At 35.6% G+C, this 18,536-nt stretch overlaps 1 protein-coding gene across 16 annotated transcripts in view; it reads right to left on the bottom strand.

The window, feature by feature from the left end:
• Window positions 1–18,536, bottom strand: part of grh (grainy head) — a 364,785-nt gene that overhangs the window by 33,463 nt on the left and 312,786 nt on the right. For all 16 annotated transcript variants that reach the window (XM_017614481.1, XM_017614256.1, XM_017614404.1 and 13 more), the window contains one exon: window positions 7,073–7,171. In XM_017614481.1, the coding sequence (XP_017469970.1) occupies window positions 7,073–7,171 (99 nt within the window). The remainder of the gene's footprint in view (window positions 1–7,072; window positions 7,172–18,536) is intronic.

The raw sequence follows: 18,536 nt of genomic DNA, 5'->3' as shown, positions 1-18,536 counted from the left end.
ACAAGCCAAGAAGGCAGGACATTTTGAAGGGCAGCCACAAAGAAGTGTACCTACACAGCATTAAAAAGCTTTTAAAAAGAAAAGAAATAAAAAAAAACAGAAAAAAAGAGACCAAAGCATGCAAACTAAAAGTCTCACAACGTGCAACATAAAAAGTGTGTAGGCGCATACCTACTTGCATATATTTAAACACACATATCTACGTATATTAGGGCGCCTCACCAAAAAAAGTTGCGGGCTTATAAAGTACATTATATTTTAAGACTTTCCCAAAAATAAATTTCACAAAAATATTAAGATTTACGGAAGTTGAACCAATTTGAGAATACCTGCAAAAATCGCATTAGGGGTCTTCACCAAATTTATCCAGCGACCTTTTATGCAGACCTTCTATGCTTAAGCTTCTCTATCTTCTGAGGTGATTTTTTGGGGAAAATATCTTTAAAATTTTTTTTTTTTATTAAAGCCTCGATTTATGGTGGTATTTTCAAATAGGTTCAGCTGACGTTAATATTGATATTTTCGTGAAGTATTTTGGCGAAAGTCTTAAAATATACCAGCTTTTATTATTCCGATGGAAAAAACAGTACAGATTTTTTTATGGAGAGTGGTGCACCATAATATAAAAACAAGTAATTTTTAGCAAAAAAAAACCTACTTAAAAAAAAATATATATATCTATATATTTCATGATCCAATGATCGGATCTAAACCAAATTAGTATGGGACCACCTCTGAGACACTACCTTTCCGTTGCAAAAATTATTGAAATCGGTTGATGTGGTGCAAAGTTATGCGGTAACATAAAAAAAAAAAAAAAAAAATATTCCGACGAACTGATAACCTCCTCCTTTTTTGGAAGTCGGTTAATAAATATAAATATTGGGCCATATGAAAAGTCTACCCGGATTTTTGTGTAAATTTTGGAAAAAAAAATGTTTTTTTTTATTTCAAGTTTTTTGAAGCACATATTTCCTTTTTGGTTGTTGTTGTTTCCGAAAGGATGGGTATATTATGTATTTTGGAATGAACTTCCGTCTTGCCTTGTCAAATCTGGTTTGGAGACAAATGAAATGGCCTTTTGCCACTTTTCGGGTAGCTTCATAATTCTATCGGTGTAGAACTCAAGGGTCGCACTATTCTGTAGATGCTTTAAAACTTCCCAACCAAGCGCCGTCAATTTGTGTGTGTGGCCTGACATTACATTTGATGGATACAATTATCTTCTGTTGGCCAATTCTGGACACTCTTTCTTGATTGCTTCGTTCGAACGGTCGAAAGGTGCAGAGTAGAGCACTGAATTGATCGCTTCGCCATGCCGCAGAAGTTCATAATGGAGCCGCAACTTTTTTTTTAACCTTACAATCCCGCCAAAAACTCAACATAACCTTGTTTGCCGGCAATAATCTAGACTTTGAAGTCGTGCGTGATGGGTATTTTATCGTGATCTCTTCCGTCGCATATAAAATGTCTTCCAAATTCTATGGAGATTCCAAAATCTATGGGGATTAAGACCACGTAGTGAAAAAATCCGCAAAGACTTTCCATATGACCCAATATTGAATGCTGAAAAGCAGCCTGGTCGTATCCCACAGCATACTATACACCCGTATATTTGTACGTAGTAAGTAGGCATGCGCGCTGCTTGCCGTGAATGCAATTTGGTTAACATAAAGGTTTCCTCTATATGTATGTGTAAATGTACGTACATACTTACATTAAAGTGTATTTAAGTGGGCATACAACAAAAGCCGATAAGCGTTTTAAGGTCACAGTTGTCGCTGTTATTAAATTTCGGCTCTGGTTTTGGTTTTATTTGCTTTAAAATTTTTTTCCTCAGTTTAGGATATTTTGATGCCATTCGATTTTTTATTTACGCTTTTATAAACTTTAGTTGCTGGATGTGCAAAATATTTGTTGCTTTATTGCCTTTTAGCTGTTGTAAAGTTTATATATGTATTTACTTTTTGTGTTTTTGTTTTCTGTTGTAGTTGCCAATCAATGTTGACCCTTTTACCAAATTTTTCGGCACTCTTCTTTGAAATATCATTTCGTGGGGACATTGATGTCTTCGAAGGATGATTGGATGCCCACGCATATGTACGTGTGTTTGTATGTTTATAAAGTTGTTGTATTTCAGCTTTAGGAGATTTTGTGTGAGGTTTTACAAAAATTTGGGAGAAAATCTCTCTTCAAGGAATTTCATAAAAAATTTACATTTTGCATGTGAAAGGAGCATAACGAAAAGCAAACTGTGTGCACTTATAGATATATACATTCATTGAAAATATTTTAATTTTCATAACATTGCGAATAAAAAAAGTTACTTTGTAAGGCGACTGCGGTGCTATTTCTCAGTGGCCCGCAAAACGCCAACGAATGACCATTTCGTTTTGGTTTTTAAACTTGAAGACTATGTAGTCAGAAAATTAGAAAGAAGCGAGTTAGAGCGTTCTAGAATAGGCGAAAGCTGTTCTATAGGCTTGAAAGGTTATGTTCACCATTTTTGTTGATAAATAAACAGAATTTTTCCTTTTTTGGTTTTTGCCGTTTCCGATAGGGTGAGTGTAAACTTTAAACTTTAAACTTTAAACTTTAAACTTTAAACTTTCGACGTCATTGACAAAGAAAATATTACTTTTTATCTGAAAAATGACGTTCCATTTCAGTGAAGACAATGGCCAAACAATACGAACCCTCTCTCTTCTGCAGGTTTGACCATCCGTCCATTATTATTTCTTTCAGAAGATGTTAAACTCTTCCACTGATTAGGGTTGTCTTTTTTCCAATATAGGAGTTAAAGTGAAAACACCGTCATTATTTGTGGAGTTCGCGGAAGAATACATTATGAAATGCATAATTCGATTGGAATATTTACAAAATGTAAGTCTTTTCTCTTTATTCATTGCTTTTGAATATAGTTATGAGTAAAGGCTCCTGCGCTAGTATCTTCCTCGGCTTTCGAGATATCTGCATAAAACCTTTGGGCGTTGACCTAAAAGATATTTTCTAAGTTTATCTGGTTGGCCTTTACCAATTTTCTTAGAAATTTACCTAATAAAAGAGAAAAAGTTTCGACTCGATTTTAATGGAAATGTAATGTAATGTGTAATATATTTAATTTTCGGGTTCCGGTCTTGATTAAAAACTAACAGGGTAATTCTGGTAACTGTCTTTCAATTCACCACAGTCTTTCGAAAGACAAAAGTAAATTAAAAAAGGAAAAAATGAAAATAGAGCAAAAATAAGTGGAAATAGTTTTAAAAATGAAATTAAAAAAAGAAACAAAGGAAAATAGTACTTAAAAGTAAAATACAAAAAAAAAAAAAACAATTGGATACTAAAAACTAAGTGAAATAAAAAAAGATTTCTTTTTAAAACAATGACATCCAAAAAACTAAAAGAAAATAAAATCAAGGTAAAAAAAAACAAATAAATGTTGAGCTTTGTATCACGATTTGTTTGTTAGCAAAAATGAAAAAAACCACAAAGTCTAAGCGGTAGAAGTTATAGCTGCTATTTCGGAGATCACCACATCTCCTCATCAGACTTCTTTTTTCTAGACTTCAGCAGGGATCGAACCCGCATCATCGATGTGCAAAGTAAGAAGCGTTTACCGTTCAGCTATGCGCACCCCAAACAAATCGTGGTACAAATTCCAATAATACTACTGGAATAAACATTAATACGCCACAATAAAGATAACAAATAAATTAAATAGCTTTCTAAAAAGTAAATGAAAAACAATATTTTTTTTCAACAACAAAAACTAAAAAATAATGGAAATTAAACTGAAAAAACAGAAATTTGATTTAGTAAAGAAAAAATAAAAAGGTTCCTTAAAATTAAATGAAATTAAAAAAATATGTTTTTCTTTTTTAGGAGAAAAAATTAAAAAATTAAAAAGAAATAGGTTCCTAAAAATGAAATGAAATTAAAACAAATATTCTTCTTTTTAAAAGAATAACATAGAAAATATACATGAAATAAATTTCTAAAAATTAAATGAAATTAAAAAATATGTATTTTGCTTTTTAAAACAATAAAATCTAAACACTGAAAGAACGTTATAACAAAAGGAAAGAAAGAAAAACATCCACTGACCGAGCGCTCGAACTCGGATCTCTCAAATGGCACGCATGTGGTTTACTCACTCGGCCATTGCGACTGTTGGGTCGACGCGAGCTAATTTATATATTTACAAGTGCTGGCTCTCAAAATAGCTTTTCACTACGAGTGGTGAATGAGAGAGATTTTTTTTAGGACTTTTGTGCTAGAATAACTACAGTCATTTGAACTATCTTGCCATCTGTCTTTCATTTATCTTACGAAAGACTTTTTACTATCTTAGCCATAATTATCCTCTAAGGATTTCTCTACAAATGTTTGCACAATGATGTGAGAATAGACGATTGTAAAAAATCGGAGATATTTAAGACATTAATCTAAGTGAGTTTTTTATATGAACGCAATCGCCAAAATAAGCTATAAATACGAATTCTGGGAGCCCTTCCTTTTGACTCTCTAAAAAATGAATAATTGATATTCAACTTTTTCAAAAGAAGCTACAGTATGTGCTAAATCCGGCTGCGTGGTATGCAGATATTCTATTCACTGAGATTGACTAGAGACTTCAAGACTTCGAATGAAATGCGTTGCCACATAATTAGATAACTTTTGTTATACACAAGATTCAACAGATCCTTAAGATTTGACATGTCATGGTCACTAAAAAGATTTGTTGTTGGCAGTCGGTCAAATGATATTACATAGCTCAGTTTAAAGTTGCAGTAATCTTAGAATGTAATCTTTTTATTGTGCTTGATAATTATTCCGGTTTTTAATTCTCGTTTAAACTATTTTAGTAATACTGAAAGCCGAAAAAATTAAATATGCATTTATCAACAGATCGTGGTATCTAGAATACCTACTGTACTTAAATACATACATGTATGTATGTATGTAGCTATGTTAATGCATTTTATTTCTTCAAATCACACGCTTTACACCTGCTATTTATCTGTGGGCGCCCACTTGTAGCGCAAATCAAAAAAAGGAAAATTCAAAAAATCCCATGACAACCAAACGGGAAGGACAAGCGGCAATCTCGGCAAGCCTGCAGTATTTTTTCACAAACTATCATTATTTTACTTTATCTGCAAATGAAGCGGGGGAAATAAATCAGGTAGGCGAACATTCGATCGCGCGGCAAAGGTAGGCTATTGCACCGGTGGACGACAACACTGAACCGCCGGATACGAGGCGGAACGAAATGCGCGCCGCCAATGGATTGCTTTGCATTGATTGCCGTATTAATTTCACCTAGAGCAACAACAACAACAACATCAACGACAAATGCAACATTGATAATAAAACAAGCATGCCAAAGGGTTTAACGGCAACAGCGGCAATAAAAACAACAACAACAGCGGCAACGATAACGACACCACAATGTCGCAATGGATTCAATGACATTACGCGTCAGTGTGGCATGAATGGACACGGCAAGGTGGACCAGGTTGATGGTGGACGACGGACAAGGTGGTAGGGGCAGGTGAGCGTGGTGCTCTACTTAAAGTTACACAGCGGCATATATGTACAAATATTTATACATATGTATATTTTTATTTTTATATTTTGCATTTATTGAAATATATACTCATCTCGTATAAGATTTATTTGTATGCAACCGAAAAAGGGTAACAAAAGTGAAGGCGACACAGATTCCGCTGTCAAGTTGCAACAGTAAGCAGCGCAAGCGCAAGCGCGTAATGCTTGCGCAGTTATGCAATAGCCAGCCGCCAGCATTCAGCAGGCAATTACAGCAGCAGCAGCGGCAGTTGTGTGGCCGTAGCGAAACGAAAGACTTTGGCAACGAACTTTAATGCGCAAAGGAAGTGACGTTGATATGCGTTGCAGTGCAACGGTTGAGGAGGTAAAGGGAACGGTTGCGGATTGGAGTGACATGCGGAGGAGTGTAAGGTGGCGCAGACCGAGTTGAAGTGGGACGCGCTGTTGCTGCCGCTGCAGCTGATGCTGATGTGTAGAATGGCGTGAAGTGCGTGTAGGAATCGTAGTCGTAGATGATGTTGTTGTATTGGTAGTGGCAGTTGCCTGCATAGCTGTCACTTACCGCTTACGCAATAATATTTATATGCAACACATACTCTTCTTTTTTTTTCTTGTGGTTTTGAATTTTAATTCTTCTTGCACTGTGACAGACTTTTAGTTTTAATTGTACGATTGCGCGTGCGCCCGTGTGTGTGTGTCTGTGTGCGAGCGCTCGTATGCGTTTGCTGCATGTCAATCAAATCAAAAAACTCACTGCCTCTCCCAGCAACAACAGATGTAACAGAAGACATAGCGGCTGGCATACAGTTAGGAGCGGCAGGCGGCATTTGGCGAATGCGTGTCAGTTATTTGGCCGCTACTTGCCACGGACATTCACATTTGCAGCTGTCAAAAATTTTAATTAAAAACTTGTAAACACATACTACTGTAAAGCGCGAGCGCACGCACACACGCACAAACACATTGAGAGACAGGGGCAGACGGACTTACAGTTGCGCATGCGAAATTGCGTTTTATAATCCTTTTGAGCGACGCTGATGACTAAATGACAGCCAAATCGGATGTATCTAGCTGTATATATAAAATATATGCATACATATGTGTGTATGTACATATATATGCGTAAGTGTTGGCGCGTATCAGCGGCGACGCACCCTTCATGCCTTCATGCCACACCATCGGTCAGTTTGTGCGCGTCGTGTTACCTGCCACTTGGCATTGATTGACGCCTACCGAAACTGTCACTGAGTGCCAAGTACCAGTCATCAGTCACTGGCTGCTAGCTTTTGAGCTTTTTGCTGCTGCATTTTTTTCGTTATCTTTTTTGTTGCTTTGTTTGCATGGTAACCATGATTAAATATTATGTATAATCCTGTTGGTGCTGCTGTTGCACGCATATTGCCGTTGGCGGACATTGGCACTTGTTGCATGCTGCATATGACTTTGATTACGGCAAGTTGCGTACATACATATTTGAGTCATTTATTTGGAGTTCACTTACCTTATCGCAGAAGACCTTAATTTGGCAGTAGCCTCGATGGAAGACTTGAACATCGCGCGGATCCTCGAATGTGTCGATTTGAACGTGCAATGGCAGACCCTGGAAAGGGAAAAGAAAAAAACAAAAATGTAGTACACATTTTGATAAAATTATGGATTTTAAAGTTAAAAGAAGCTGGTTTTTCTAATAGCATTGGCCCCTTGGCAGATAATGGCAAACGTTCGAGCGTATTTCTGCCATAAAAAAAATATTCTCATTAAAACCGTTTGTCGTTCGGAGGCGAAGTAAAATTGTAGGTCGCTCCATTTGTGCAACAAATGTGAAAACGCCAAATATTTATTTATGAATTTTTATAGAAAAAAAACTATCGAATAAAAAAAATAAATAAATAAAAAACGTTTGATCAAAAATTTAAAATAGTAATTAAAATAAAAAAAAATGAAAGTTATAAAAAAATGTACCAAAATAAATAAAAATGAAGTAAAAAAAAGTAAAAAAAGTAAAAATAAAACAAAAGAAAAATTTAGGAAATACAATTAATTGAATAATAATGAACTAAAAAATGCGATAAGATATAAAATGATGTTTGCAATAAGAATAATATATAAAACGAAATTAATATAAAACAAAGTAAAATAAAACAAAACCAAATAAGAATTAATTAATTAAAATAAAGTAAAAAAAATAAAGTAAAATCAATAAAAATTACAACAAAAAAATAATAAAAAAATGTAAAATTTATTGAATTAAAAACTTAAAAAATTAAAAATTTAAAAATAAAATAAATAAAACGAAATAAAATAAAGTTAAGCAAAACAAAAACTAAACTGCAACAAAGGAAATAAAAACAAAATTTAAAAAGAAAATTAATGAAATATTAAAAAGTTTAATTCAAATAAAATAAAGTAAGCAAAATAAAATAAAACACAAAAAATTTAAATAAAAGCAGAACACAGTAAATTAAAAAAATTTAAATTGAAAATTAAAAGCGAGTTTCATTAAATAATTAAAACAAGTAAATTAAGAAATGATACAGCCGATTTCAATGCTCATATAAAAATGAATTTTATACACACAAAAATCGATATATTCGCGAAGCAAGGGGCATTTTTATTTTGAGGTTTTCTCTCTGAAGTCAGATTTTTTTTAAGTCACCTAGTTACCTCGACCAGAACGATCTACTGTAACAAACCCCTATTTGGCTAAAAGTGTTCTTTGGTCAACTTGTTGTTAAGAAATCCTCGCGGGGTCTTTTGACTGAATACCATTTTGGCCGTGTACTTCTAGGTACGGTGAGGGGAAGTCTGGTCCTAGTTAGGGCTTCACAGTGGCTCATAATTTTACCAGCTAATTAATGCCTACACTGTTCAGAGTTAACAAGTCCTATATATGACAAGTGTTCTATTATTCTACAGTGGCCAGTAAGAAAACCTGTAGCAATTCGAATTTCATGCTTACTACTGCCATTTTGATATATCCGGATATAGTTTCACTTAACGTAGTATTAAAAGCTGAAGGCACTCCCACATCAGCTTTGAACTGACCTCGTAGGCTTTATAGCGAGGAGCACCGCTCTGCTATCCGAGTGTATGTAGATGTGTTCGATGGTTGCCCCATTTTCTATATACTGCCACAGACATAGCTCAATGGCATGTACTTCGACTTGAAAGGCAGAGTTACCTTGCCCCATGCTGGTGAAAAGAAGCCTTCAGGGTTCTAAGCCGTAAACTCCTGCTCCGACATCGTTGCCAGTCTTGGAGTAGTCAGTATACCAGATGTGGCTATCCTTTCGCGGTTTAGGTCGTTCATTGTCTCAGTTGTATCTGTCGGGGAAAAGGACCTTCAAATTTTGTGTTAAGTTTAATCTCGGAGGGCACAGGTCCCCAAAGTAAATGCACAACCCGCCTTCTTGTTCTATAACCCTAAGGGAAGGAAGGTGTATGAGCTTCTTGTCTTCCACCATGTCCCCTGAGATGGGGTTTGCTGTAAACAAAAGGGCCCCTTTCTTGAATACAATGTGTAGAAGAGGTAGGTAAAGAAGCACCTCGAGAGCCGAAGTTGGTGTTGATCTCATTGCGCCAGTGATATACAAGCAGGCCAGTCGTTGTAGCTTATTGAGCTTGGTCAGCGTGGACTTCACTTCTGCGAGACGGTTTAGAGATGGCATCATACATCTAACTTGTCAGTTTAGGTCTGCTACCCCAATTCCGGCCCTATTTGTTTCCGGTAAGTCGAGATAGAGGTCTTGGCTTTTAAATAGCTTTATCTAGGTGCTGATGCCCTGAGAGCTTATCATCAAGGATAACACCTAGATGTTTGACCTCTTTAGATCAGTGATGCCAGACATTCTCTGTTAAAAATCCCACGAATGGGGAAAAAATCCCTCAATTACCCACAGCTTAAAAATTTATCCCACAAAATTCCCAACGAATTTAAACATATACATGTTTCAGTAGTAAAGAAGTAAAATTCATATAAATTCATATAATAATAATAATTGGCGCTTACACATATGTGCTTCTCCTCCAATTTGTGGCGTGCACACAGGGGAGGACTGTTTTTCATGGCAGGAGGTTTGCCATTGCCTGCCGGCTTCACTTTCATTTTTTGCTCACTCACTAAGGGCCTAAACAAATTTTTTGGTGACTTTAAAATTGAAGCACATTCATGTGCTATTAACCATTTCATCAGATAATTTGTTCCGCTTTTTACATGATACACCAGTTACAACTGAAAAGATTCTTTCTTACTCAGCGCTTGAATTGGTTAACGTAAGAAAATTTTCGAAATTGTCCTTATAATTTTTAACAATTATATACCATTTCACTCCACATCACATCTACAGAAAGATTAATTACGTAAGAATGTCGAATATTCTTGAATTTGGATCAATTATGCAACAATAACTGCATCAAAAGAAAATCCCTTATTTGTTTGAAATGTCCCTTTTTTCCCTTTTAATAATTTTTGTTGCAAAATATCCCTCAAATAGGGAAATTACCCACAATCTGGCATCACTGCTTTAGATAAGTGCAACTTTTCTCCATGAATGAATGGTTCTTTTCCTGGAGAAATTGATTATGCTGGTATTCTTTGGATTTACTTTAGACGCATTATTACGGCACCATTTGGCGACTACGTTCAGAGCATTCTTATGAGGTTGGACACAGTGTCTGCTAACCTACCTAGTGATATGTCGTGTACGTTGAAGTGTAGAATAGAAATAATGGTATCAAATAAAAGAGAAAATTCGTCTGAATGGAGGAAGGTTACAGTTTTTGGTGCACAAAGACGAAAAGGTGTATTGAAAATGTGTTTTTAAAATTTCAACTTTGAATATCCTCGAAAATTTTAAATTTTTATTTTTGAAAAAGTTATACATTAAGGGCTGTAATAGTGCTTATCATAACTTTATGACACTCACATATTGACAAAATTCGACTATATATTTTTTATTATTATTTAATTTTAGTTACTTTTTTATAAAAGTAACTATAGTTTATTCTTTAACAAAAATCGTATAAATACAAGTTTCAGTGTTTGTGGAATATTAAAAGCAATATCAAAAGGTTTCGTAAAAGTGTCAAGAACTTTAAATAGATTTCCTAGAATGATTTTGAATATGCAGTTTTGTTGCCCATAAAATTTTATTATAATACAGTTTTTTAAAAGTGAATTTTGGATTTCTTTTGTTGACAGTGTCAGTAATTTTCTTCCATGGGAAGTGTGTTCAACAATTTGTTTCTTTATATAGAGAAAATGAGCAACACTTTAAAAAAAAATTGCCAAAAACCACATTCTCGAATCTCGTCCCTCTAACTCTTTTAGCTTAAAAAAAATCCTGTTCATCCTTATGAGAAAAAAATTAAGTTTGCTAAATTTGGAGAATTTTTTTCATTTGGTACTCATGTCGGCATTCTGCACTACACTGAATTTTTTAAAAATTTTTTTTAAGTTACTCATATCCTTTAAATTCCAAAGCCCTTGTAAAAAATCCTGACGTCAGGACGAAAAACTAAAAACGCAGTTTTTTTTTTTATATTTGGCGCCTTCGTGAGTGTATTGATTGCTTCATATGCTTTGAAATGTTTTCGTTTTTGTCGCACGGTGTTATTATAAAAAAAGGAAATTGCTGCGTATTCTTGTGTTCTGTGTAGTTAGAATGTCACAGCGCGCCCACTTGTCGTTTGTTTGTCGCCACACTTAACTCTTTTCACGTCACGCCACGCCACGCCACGCTTAGCAGCAGTTGTTCCCGCTGATATTTTTTTTTGGGCTGATTATTTTTGCGGCAAATTTATATCATTTAATATAGATTTCTGTAAATTTTTTGTTGTTTTAAATTCAGCTTGTTTTCATTATTGACAAGCCATGTTGTAAAATTCGCATTTAATGTTGTTGTTTGTTGTTTGTCGTTTTCTTTTTTCTTTTTTTTTTTTTTGAAGTTTAATTTTCATTAGTGACACTATATAGCGTTGCTGTTGTTTTTCGGTGTGTGTGTTGTTGTTGTTTGTAGTTTTTGCTGTTGCTTGATATATGTGCACTTCATTTTACAGCCATTAATAATATTTCTTTGACATGCGAAATTGTTGTAGTTGTCATGGTTCGACATAGTAACAGCTGTATTGTCGTTGTTGCTGTTGCTGTTGCTTTTATTGCCTAGCATTTTGCACTCATTCTTGGTCAGCTTGTCATTTACAAGTTGATTTCTTTTCGCGCTTATTGCCTTGCATTTGTTGTTGTTGTTTGTATTGTTAGTTAATAAAAATTCGAATTTCTGTCGTGCGCGTCTCTCGCGCCGACATGACAGATTGCATTTGTACGCCATGCATGCATGCAACCCATGTGGAAGAATTATAGCAGTGCAGCGACAACAGCAACAACAACAGCCCAAGTGTCTAAAACAACAACTAAATAGCATTACATGCTTGTAAGCGTAACATGAAAGCATTTGCCACAGCCTCACACCTTGCAGCCGTCAAACCCTGGCGTACACTGGCAACGAACGGTGCGGTGCGCAAAGTGCTTGCAACCAAGTCATGGCCAATATGGGCAAAGTGTGGCAGGTTGCTTGATAATAATGGCTGAGCAGTTAGAAGAAAAACAAAAAAAAAAAACTGCCATTGTAGATCAGCAACGGCCAAGCGCTGCATGTTGCACGCAGTGCTAGCAGCGCTGTGTACGCTATTTGTGTTGCAAGTGTGGCAAGTGTGGCAAGTGTTTGTGCTGAAAAATCGAAATTTTTATTTGCTGTTGACAGAAATGTAACGTGTCGTTGGCTTGTAACGCGCGTTCATTCGCATTGTCATTGCTGATAATATTGTCCATAGTGTTTTTGTTGTTGTTGTCGTTGCTCTAACTTTGTTTGCTTCATTTTGCTCGCATAACGCATGTACATGCCACAAATCGTTTGCGCCGCAATCGAACGAGCGACAGCGCGCGCAAAAAAAAAAACGCTCATTCCAACGGTGTTTCATTTTTAGAAATGGTGCAGTGAAATGATGCTGCATGCGACATGCAGGATGTGTGTAGCACCAACAACAACAACAATAACAACAACAACAACCGTTGCAATAACAACAAATGTGGCAAGCATTGCTGCACGCACAAAAATCGAGCAATAAAAACAACTTGTCGCGCAATGAGAAATATTTATGTGGGCATTCCGTTGCAGCGCACATACACACGCAAGCGGCATGTAGCAGCTTCAAACTCATAGCAGCATAACAGCAACGCTCAAATATGAACAACAATTTTCCATGTACAACGTACGCTGTTGTTGCTGCTGTTGTTGCCGCTCGATTTTCCTTTTGCAGCGCACTGGCGGCCACTGTGTCTGGCGCGCCGGATTAGCCAGTGCAGTGCGGCCATGAGCCGCGATGGGCCAGTCAAGTCAACGTCAGCCGCTTAGCCAGTCGGCGGCCGTTAGCGCAACCGCCTTTGAGCTTAGCCAGTTGTGGCGTGTGACCGCCAATGGGGCTGCTTTTTCTGCACACTCTCCACGTACGTATACACACACAAAAAAAAAAACCGTAAAACATATGTATGTTGGTTGTTGTTGGGCGTGCCATAGCATGGCTGGCTGGCTGTGCGTGTGCGTTTGTCGCAGACAGCGGAAATTGATTCGTACATTTCATTTTTTTGTTGCCAGCAAATGTTTCGTTACGTGCGTGCGTGTGTGTGCGTGTGTTGGTGTAGCGTCTGCGACAAGGCGATTAATTGTCGTGCAACACGCACTGCCACACTGCGCTGTTGTTTGTTGTTTGTTATTTGTAAGTGTAAGCCTTTTCGCCAGTAGCCAGCCAATGGTCAATTGCCGTTAGCGATAGACGGCTAGCTGTATAGGCATTTCGATTTAATTTTTCCAGCTGCATCAATGTGCCAGCCATTTGCAGTTCGATTGGTTTTTTTGTTGTTGATTGTTTTTTTTACAGCGCAAAAAAAATACCCACTACAATGTAAAAAATGCGTCTGGCTGCTATGTCCACGTCCACGTCCACGTCTGCGCATGCGTACCAACTTTCTACGCATCTCTATGCATGAGCGCGACTTTCCCCCAACGCAAATGATATACAATAAATTAAATTTAGTTTTCATGTTTAGTTTTTTTCCCCTTTGTAGGCGACAATTTATGATGTGCATGAAAGCCGCAAAAGGTAGACTACTTGGAAATTTAATTAATTTCTAGGCATTTTTTTTTTAGTTTTTCTTTATATGTACAGCGTTGTTTTAATTTAATTTATTAACTTTTTTGTTTTGCTTTATTATATTTTAGCATTCCTACTGCCAGGCCAGAGTGGTGTAACAAGCTTTATACTAGGTAATAAGCGATTATCGGGCAATCCTTACCACAGAGATAAACTGTGGCAGCTATCGCTTGCTATGTGGCAGATAATTGTCGCAATTGGTTGGGACAGAGAAGAGTGAGTAGAGGTAAGGAACCTGCAAAGAAGGGTAGAGGTAGAGAATTTGCGAAGGGGGGTCTTGCGCGTCGGACGCCGATGACGTATATACATTTTCGCAAGGGCACCTGAGCTGGGTTGCAAACTGGCCGCAAAATTACCGACTAGGAGTGAAGCCTTGTAACAAAGATCATTAAAATATTAATACGCTAATATAAATTTTGTCTTCGTTCGTTTGGCGATTCTACAGAACCGATTTCAAAACCAAGAACACCATTGAAAAGGTAGGCAAGGTTTCAAAATTGGTTGAAAATTACGACTAAAATTGTTGTTTGAAAATGTCCGTACTTGTGTTATAATTGTAGTTGCAACCTGTTCAATTTGAATAGATTTCGTATTTGTTTTATTTCGTATTTAAAATTAAACATTGTAATAAAGATAAATGTGATGATGAAGAAATAAATGACAAAAGGATTAAGACAAAAAAGGGAAGGAAAAATTTAAGATAAAGACGAAAAAGAAAGCAAGGAGAAATACATACAAATTAGGGCAACTAAAAGGGTAAGAAAATGTATTGAAATTTTTCGATAAGGATCGAAATAAATTCAGTTATAAAAAATGTAGTTATCGTAAGTAATCAAGAAACCGAAATTTATCGAGTTCTTTGAACTTATCGAGTTATCGATATTAATTGATTTACTGAAATTTGTGGATTTATTGAATCGAAGTTTCTGGAATTTTCAAAATATATCGACTAACCGATATTTCAATACTATATAAGCTTATCGAGTTATCACTGCTTATCGAAGTTTATCGTGCTACCAGAGGAATTTATCGATAGCTTTCAGAAAATATGGCACTATCAAAATTAACCGAGATATCGAAGTTTATAGAGGTTTCCAAAGTTTATCGAGTTATTGAATTTCATCGATACATACATTTTTGAGCTGTCGAATATTATCGAGACTTCGAAACGCACAGTAATCAAAACTTATTGAAATTAGTCAAATAATAGAATTTTGTTGAGTTATCGGTTTTTAGTGTTTTTGAAGTTTATTGAATTATCAATATGTATAAAATTACTGAAATTGATCGAAAAACTGGAATGTACCGTCTTTCAAAGGCACGTCACGTTTTACTTCCTAAGCAGGAGATTTTACGGTAAGCAATTTTGTACCTTAGAGGTTAAACTCCTAGTATATATAAAATACCGAAAATTCAACCATCAACATTGAGTTGCATTTCGCGTATGCTCTCTGAGAGAGAGAATTATCTGTGCTTGATCTCGGGCAGCAAGCTATTCTCGGAGTCAATTATGGGGGAATGGATAAAGCAGCCGTCGCTATACTAATACATATTGTTGTAGAGCGTCCATTGATAAGTTCTGGGCAGGGTTGCCACTTTGGTAAATTGTTACCAAAATTGGTAGAAACCGGTTTGGTTGGTAAAAAGATAAATTTTTTTTTATATTTTGGTAAACTTTTTTTTTTAAGTATTTTGTTTGAAAAACAAATATAAATTTTCGTTGCCGCTTTATTGTTCAAGCTATCTTTAAATTATAAATTTCTTTCCAAAAGTGTAGTCTACTTTATTGCATTTAGTTTCGAAAGCTTTAAGGCAAACTTTTTATATATACACATATGTATGCATAGCGATAAAAAGCAAACATACATTTAGTGCTCCTTTCAATACTTATTTTACTAAAATATTACCTGGCCTTTGTTACTAAAACTAAATTTCCATGGGCTTTACAACGTCATACCCAAAAAAGTTCTAAAAATTCATAGTAAAAATCTCTAAATTTAGACGAACGTTTTTTCAGGTTTTCTAAATGTTATATATATTAAGCTTAAATCCTTGATTTTTAAGGGTTTGGCAAAAGCGCAAGCATATTCTTATATACACAAATAAAAAGTTCCTTAATAAAAAATTGTATTTTTTTGAATAACTAAAAAAATAGAACAAAAAAGTTATTGGTAGTTATTCTCCAGATTTAGTAGATTGTTTTGAAGTGGATGGTATATATAATTTCTCGTCTGTGGCAACCCTGGTTCTGGGTTCATTTGGAAGTAAGCTCATAAAAGACAGATAATGTAATCGCGTGTATACCCCAATATCAAGGCGATAATTAAGACCCTGGAGTTTTTGATGGGAAGCAAATTCGAAAATTGTGAAGTGCCTCGCATCACTTTCGACCCTATCAGACTGTTTCACTTTCAAGCTGATATGAGTGCCAGGTCATAACGATTTTGCAAGAAACTGCAGGACGGATGAAATGGTACGAAAGGGCATTAAGAGCGTTGTCGCCGTGTGAAGAGAGAGGCTGGTGATAAAAAATGGGCAAATGGTGCTGGGCAAAAAGCTTGAAATGTGTGATGGTTAAGTCTTCATGGCCACTTTTCCATTAGGTATGTGCTTACTTCGGTCAATTGTTGCAAGAGTGTCATAATACAAAAAGTCCACAGTAAAAATTACAAATTATATTCCAGTCAGCTATTATTCGTATTGTGTTTTCCACTGCGAATTTTAAATATCTGAGTTTAGTTAGCAAATATGTAGGGGATTTTGATAGTGACTATTCCTCACCAAAATTCTCCAAGTGAAAAGTAGTGTAGCCTAAAAGTATGCAACATGGAAGAGTAACAGATGCAATGTGCCATCAGTAGCCTAAGCGACATGTATCTAAATAGATGTTGCCTATTGTTAGGGGGATCTGATATACTTTTAGAGATACTTGGCGGTCAAAATTAGTGGCATCGATTTGCAGAATCCCACTGCAGATGCCGGATTCCAATTAGGCGGATAAAAATCCTTCGAAAAAACACAGGATGGTGGCCTTAGTGTCTTCAGTTTTGGAAATTTTTGCAGGCAGCCATACAATCTCACTCAACATAACCTAAACTTGAATTTTATTTCACATCTATATATATTTTTCAACTTTCCAACTATTTACTTGTGCTCTGTGAACTTTGTATCCTTTCGGCCGCCTGCTTCCTTATCAAACTAAGCAATTACACTTTGTAGTGAAGCCGTTGCAAAGCCATTGGATAAGCCTATTAACTATGCTTCTATATTTTTGGCTTCTTCATCTTTCTTCGTAATTTTTCTTTATCGTTTTCGACTCTCATCCGCTGATATTGCAGGTGTTCAAAACACTCCAGCCTATTATTTTCTTTTTAGTTTATTTTATACTGCATTACAGTGTTATATTTTATAAGCACACTGATGTCAGTTGGCCTTAAATGCTCCAAAATCGTAATCATTTAAGAGCCTTTATATAGCATTGCAACAATTGCTTTTGAAATTGTTAAAAAAGGACCAACAATAAAAGTGTAATCTTCGTTTCACTAAAAAAAAAAAAATACTTAAAAAATCTTTTGCTTGTTCTTTTCATTTTCTTTTACCTAGCATTTTTTCATTATTCCTATTTATTTAGGTGGGAGTTTTTCTCTTTCATTAATGCACTTTTGCTTGCTGTTAAGGCCGTTATTTGATATGTGAAATCTTTTCAGACCATTTAAGTAGTAACACCTTTTCATTTCAATATCTGACTGATTTACACTTTATTGGCTGCGATGCATTGAGCTCTGGCCTGCACATAAATACACAAACATAACTACGAGTATTGTACACATGCACTTGTACACACACAAACACATAAATGATCCCTTCCTATCCTAATGATGTTTGCGCTGAATTGTCGTCGAACAAATTGACTGCGAGTCATTAATGATTGTGAAGGGATAAAGTGTTGGGTTAGGTGTTTGTAATTTTTTGTACACGCAAGGAAGGGTAAGGGTATCAAGCAGTGGAAATGCCTGCGATGTGTTAGAATTTCTAGGTTTTTTTTTTTGGGTATCACTTGGTATTGCTGAATTTAAGGGATTGGAGAAATTTGATTAATTGAAGTAATGGATACTTTATCGGAATGTGTAGCATAGGAGTAAATGGGTAGTGTTTGAATTACGAGGGCCAAAAGGACCTTGACTAATGTGCGTTATGTTCTTGTAAAACGATTATTGGACTGTGGAAATTTTAAATTATTATCTCATTTGTTGTCATGAACATTGAATAAAGTTTGTTTTCCACTTTGCGCGCAGTTTTTCGTTTGAAGAAGACACATTCATATTAGGATGGTACTTAAAAATATGAATATCATGAGCAACCCCTTTATTTAATTCTGCGTACAAAATAAAGACATCCACGAAAATTTCAAAATGAAAATAAAATTTTATGTGCCGCGACCAGGGTTTAAAAAATTTTATTTTTTTTGAATTGCAAAAGTTCAACAAGGTTTTTACTTTGACCAGCGTATTTATGTATTCAATAATATGTGAAATTTATCAGATTTTAATTTAGAAATTTTTGGAATATTTGCGATATAAAAAAAACATTTTTTGTTTGCTGGGTTGGAGCTGCTTCGGCCGATGGAGTAAAAGGCGAAATGCTTATATTTTTCCCTTGTCCCTCCTACGCGTTTCGACACTCTCGTGTCATCTTCAGGGAGTCTTTTTAGTTGTTTTCTCGGGTTTGCTCACCGATGTTAATAATTATCTTTGTAT

The sequence above is a fragment of the Rhagoletis zephyria genome, unplaced genomic scaffold, assembly GCF_001687245.7.
Source record: "Rhagoletis zephyria isolate East Lansing unplaced genomic scaffold, Rhagoletis_zephyria_1.1 Rzeph_scaffold_00001, whole genome shotgun sequence".
Lineage (NCBI taxonomy): Eukaryota > Metazoa > Arthropoda > Insecta > Diptera > Tephritidae > Rhagoletis > Rhagoletis zephyria.
The sequence above is the reverse complement of the archived record's forward strand: the minus strand, read 5'-3'. Positions and strand labels throughout refer to the sequence as shown.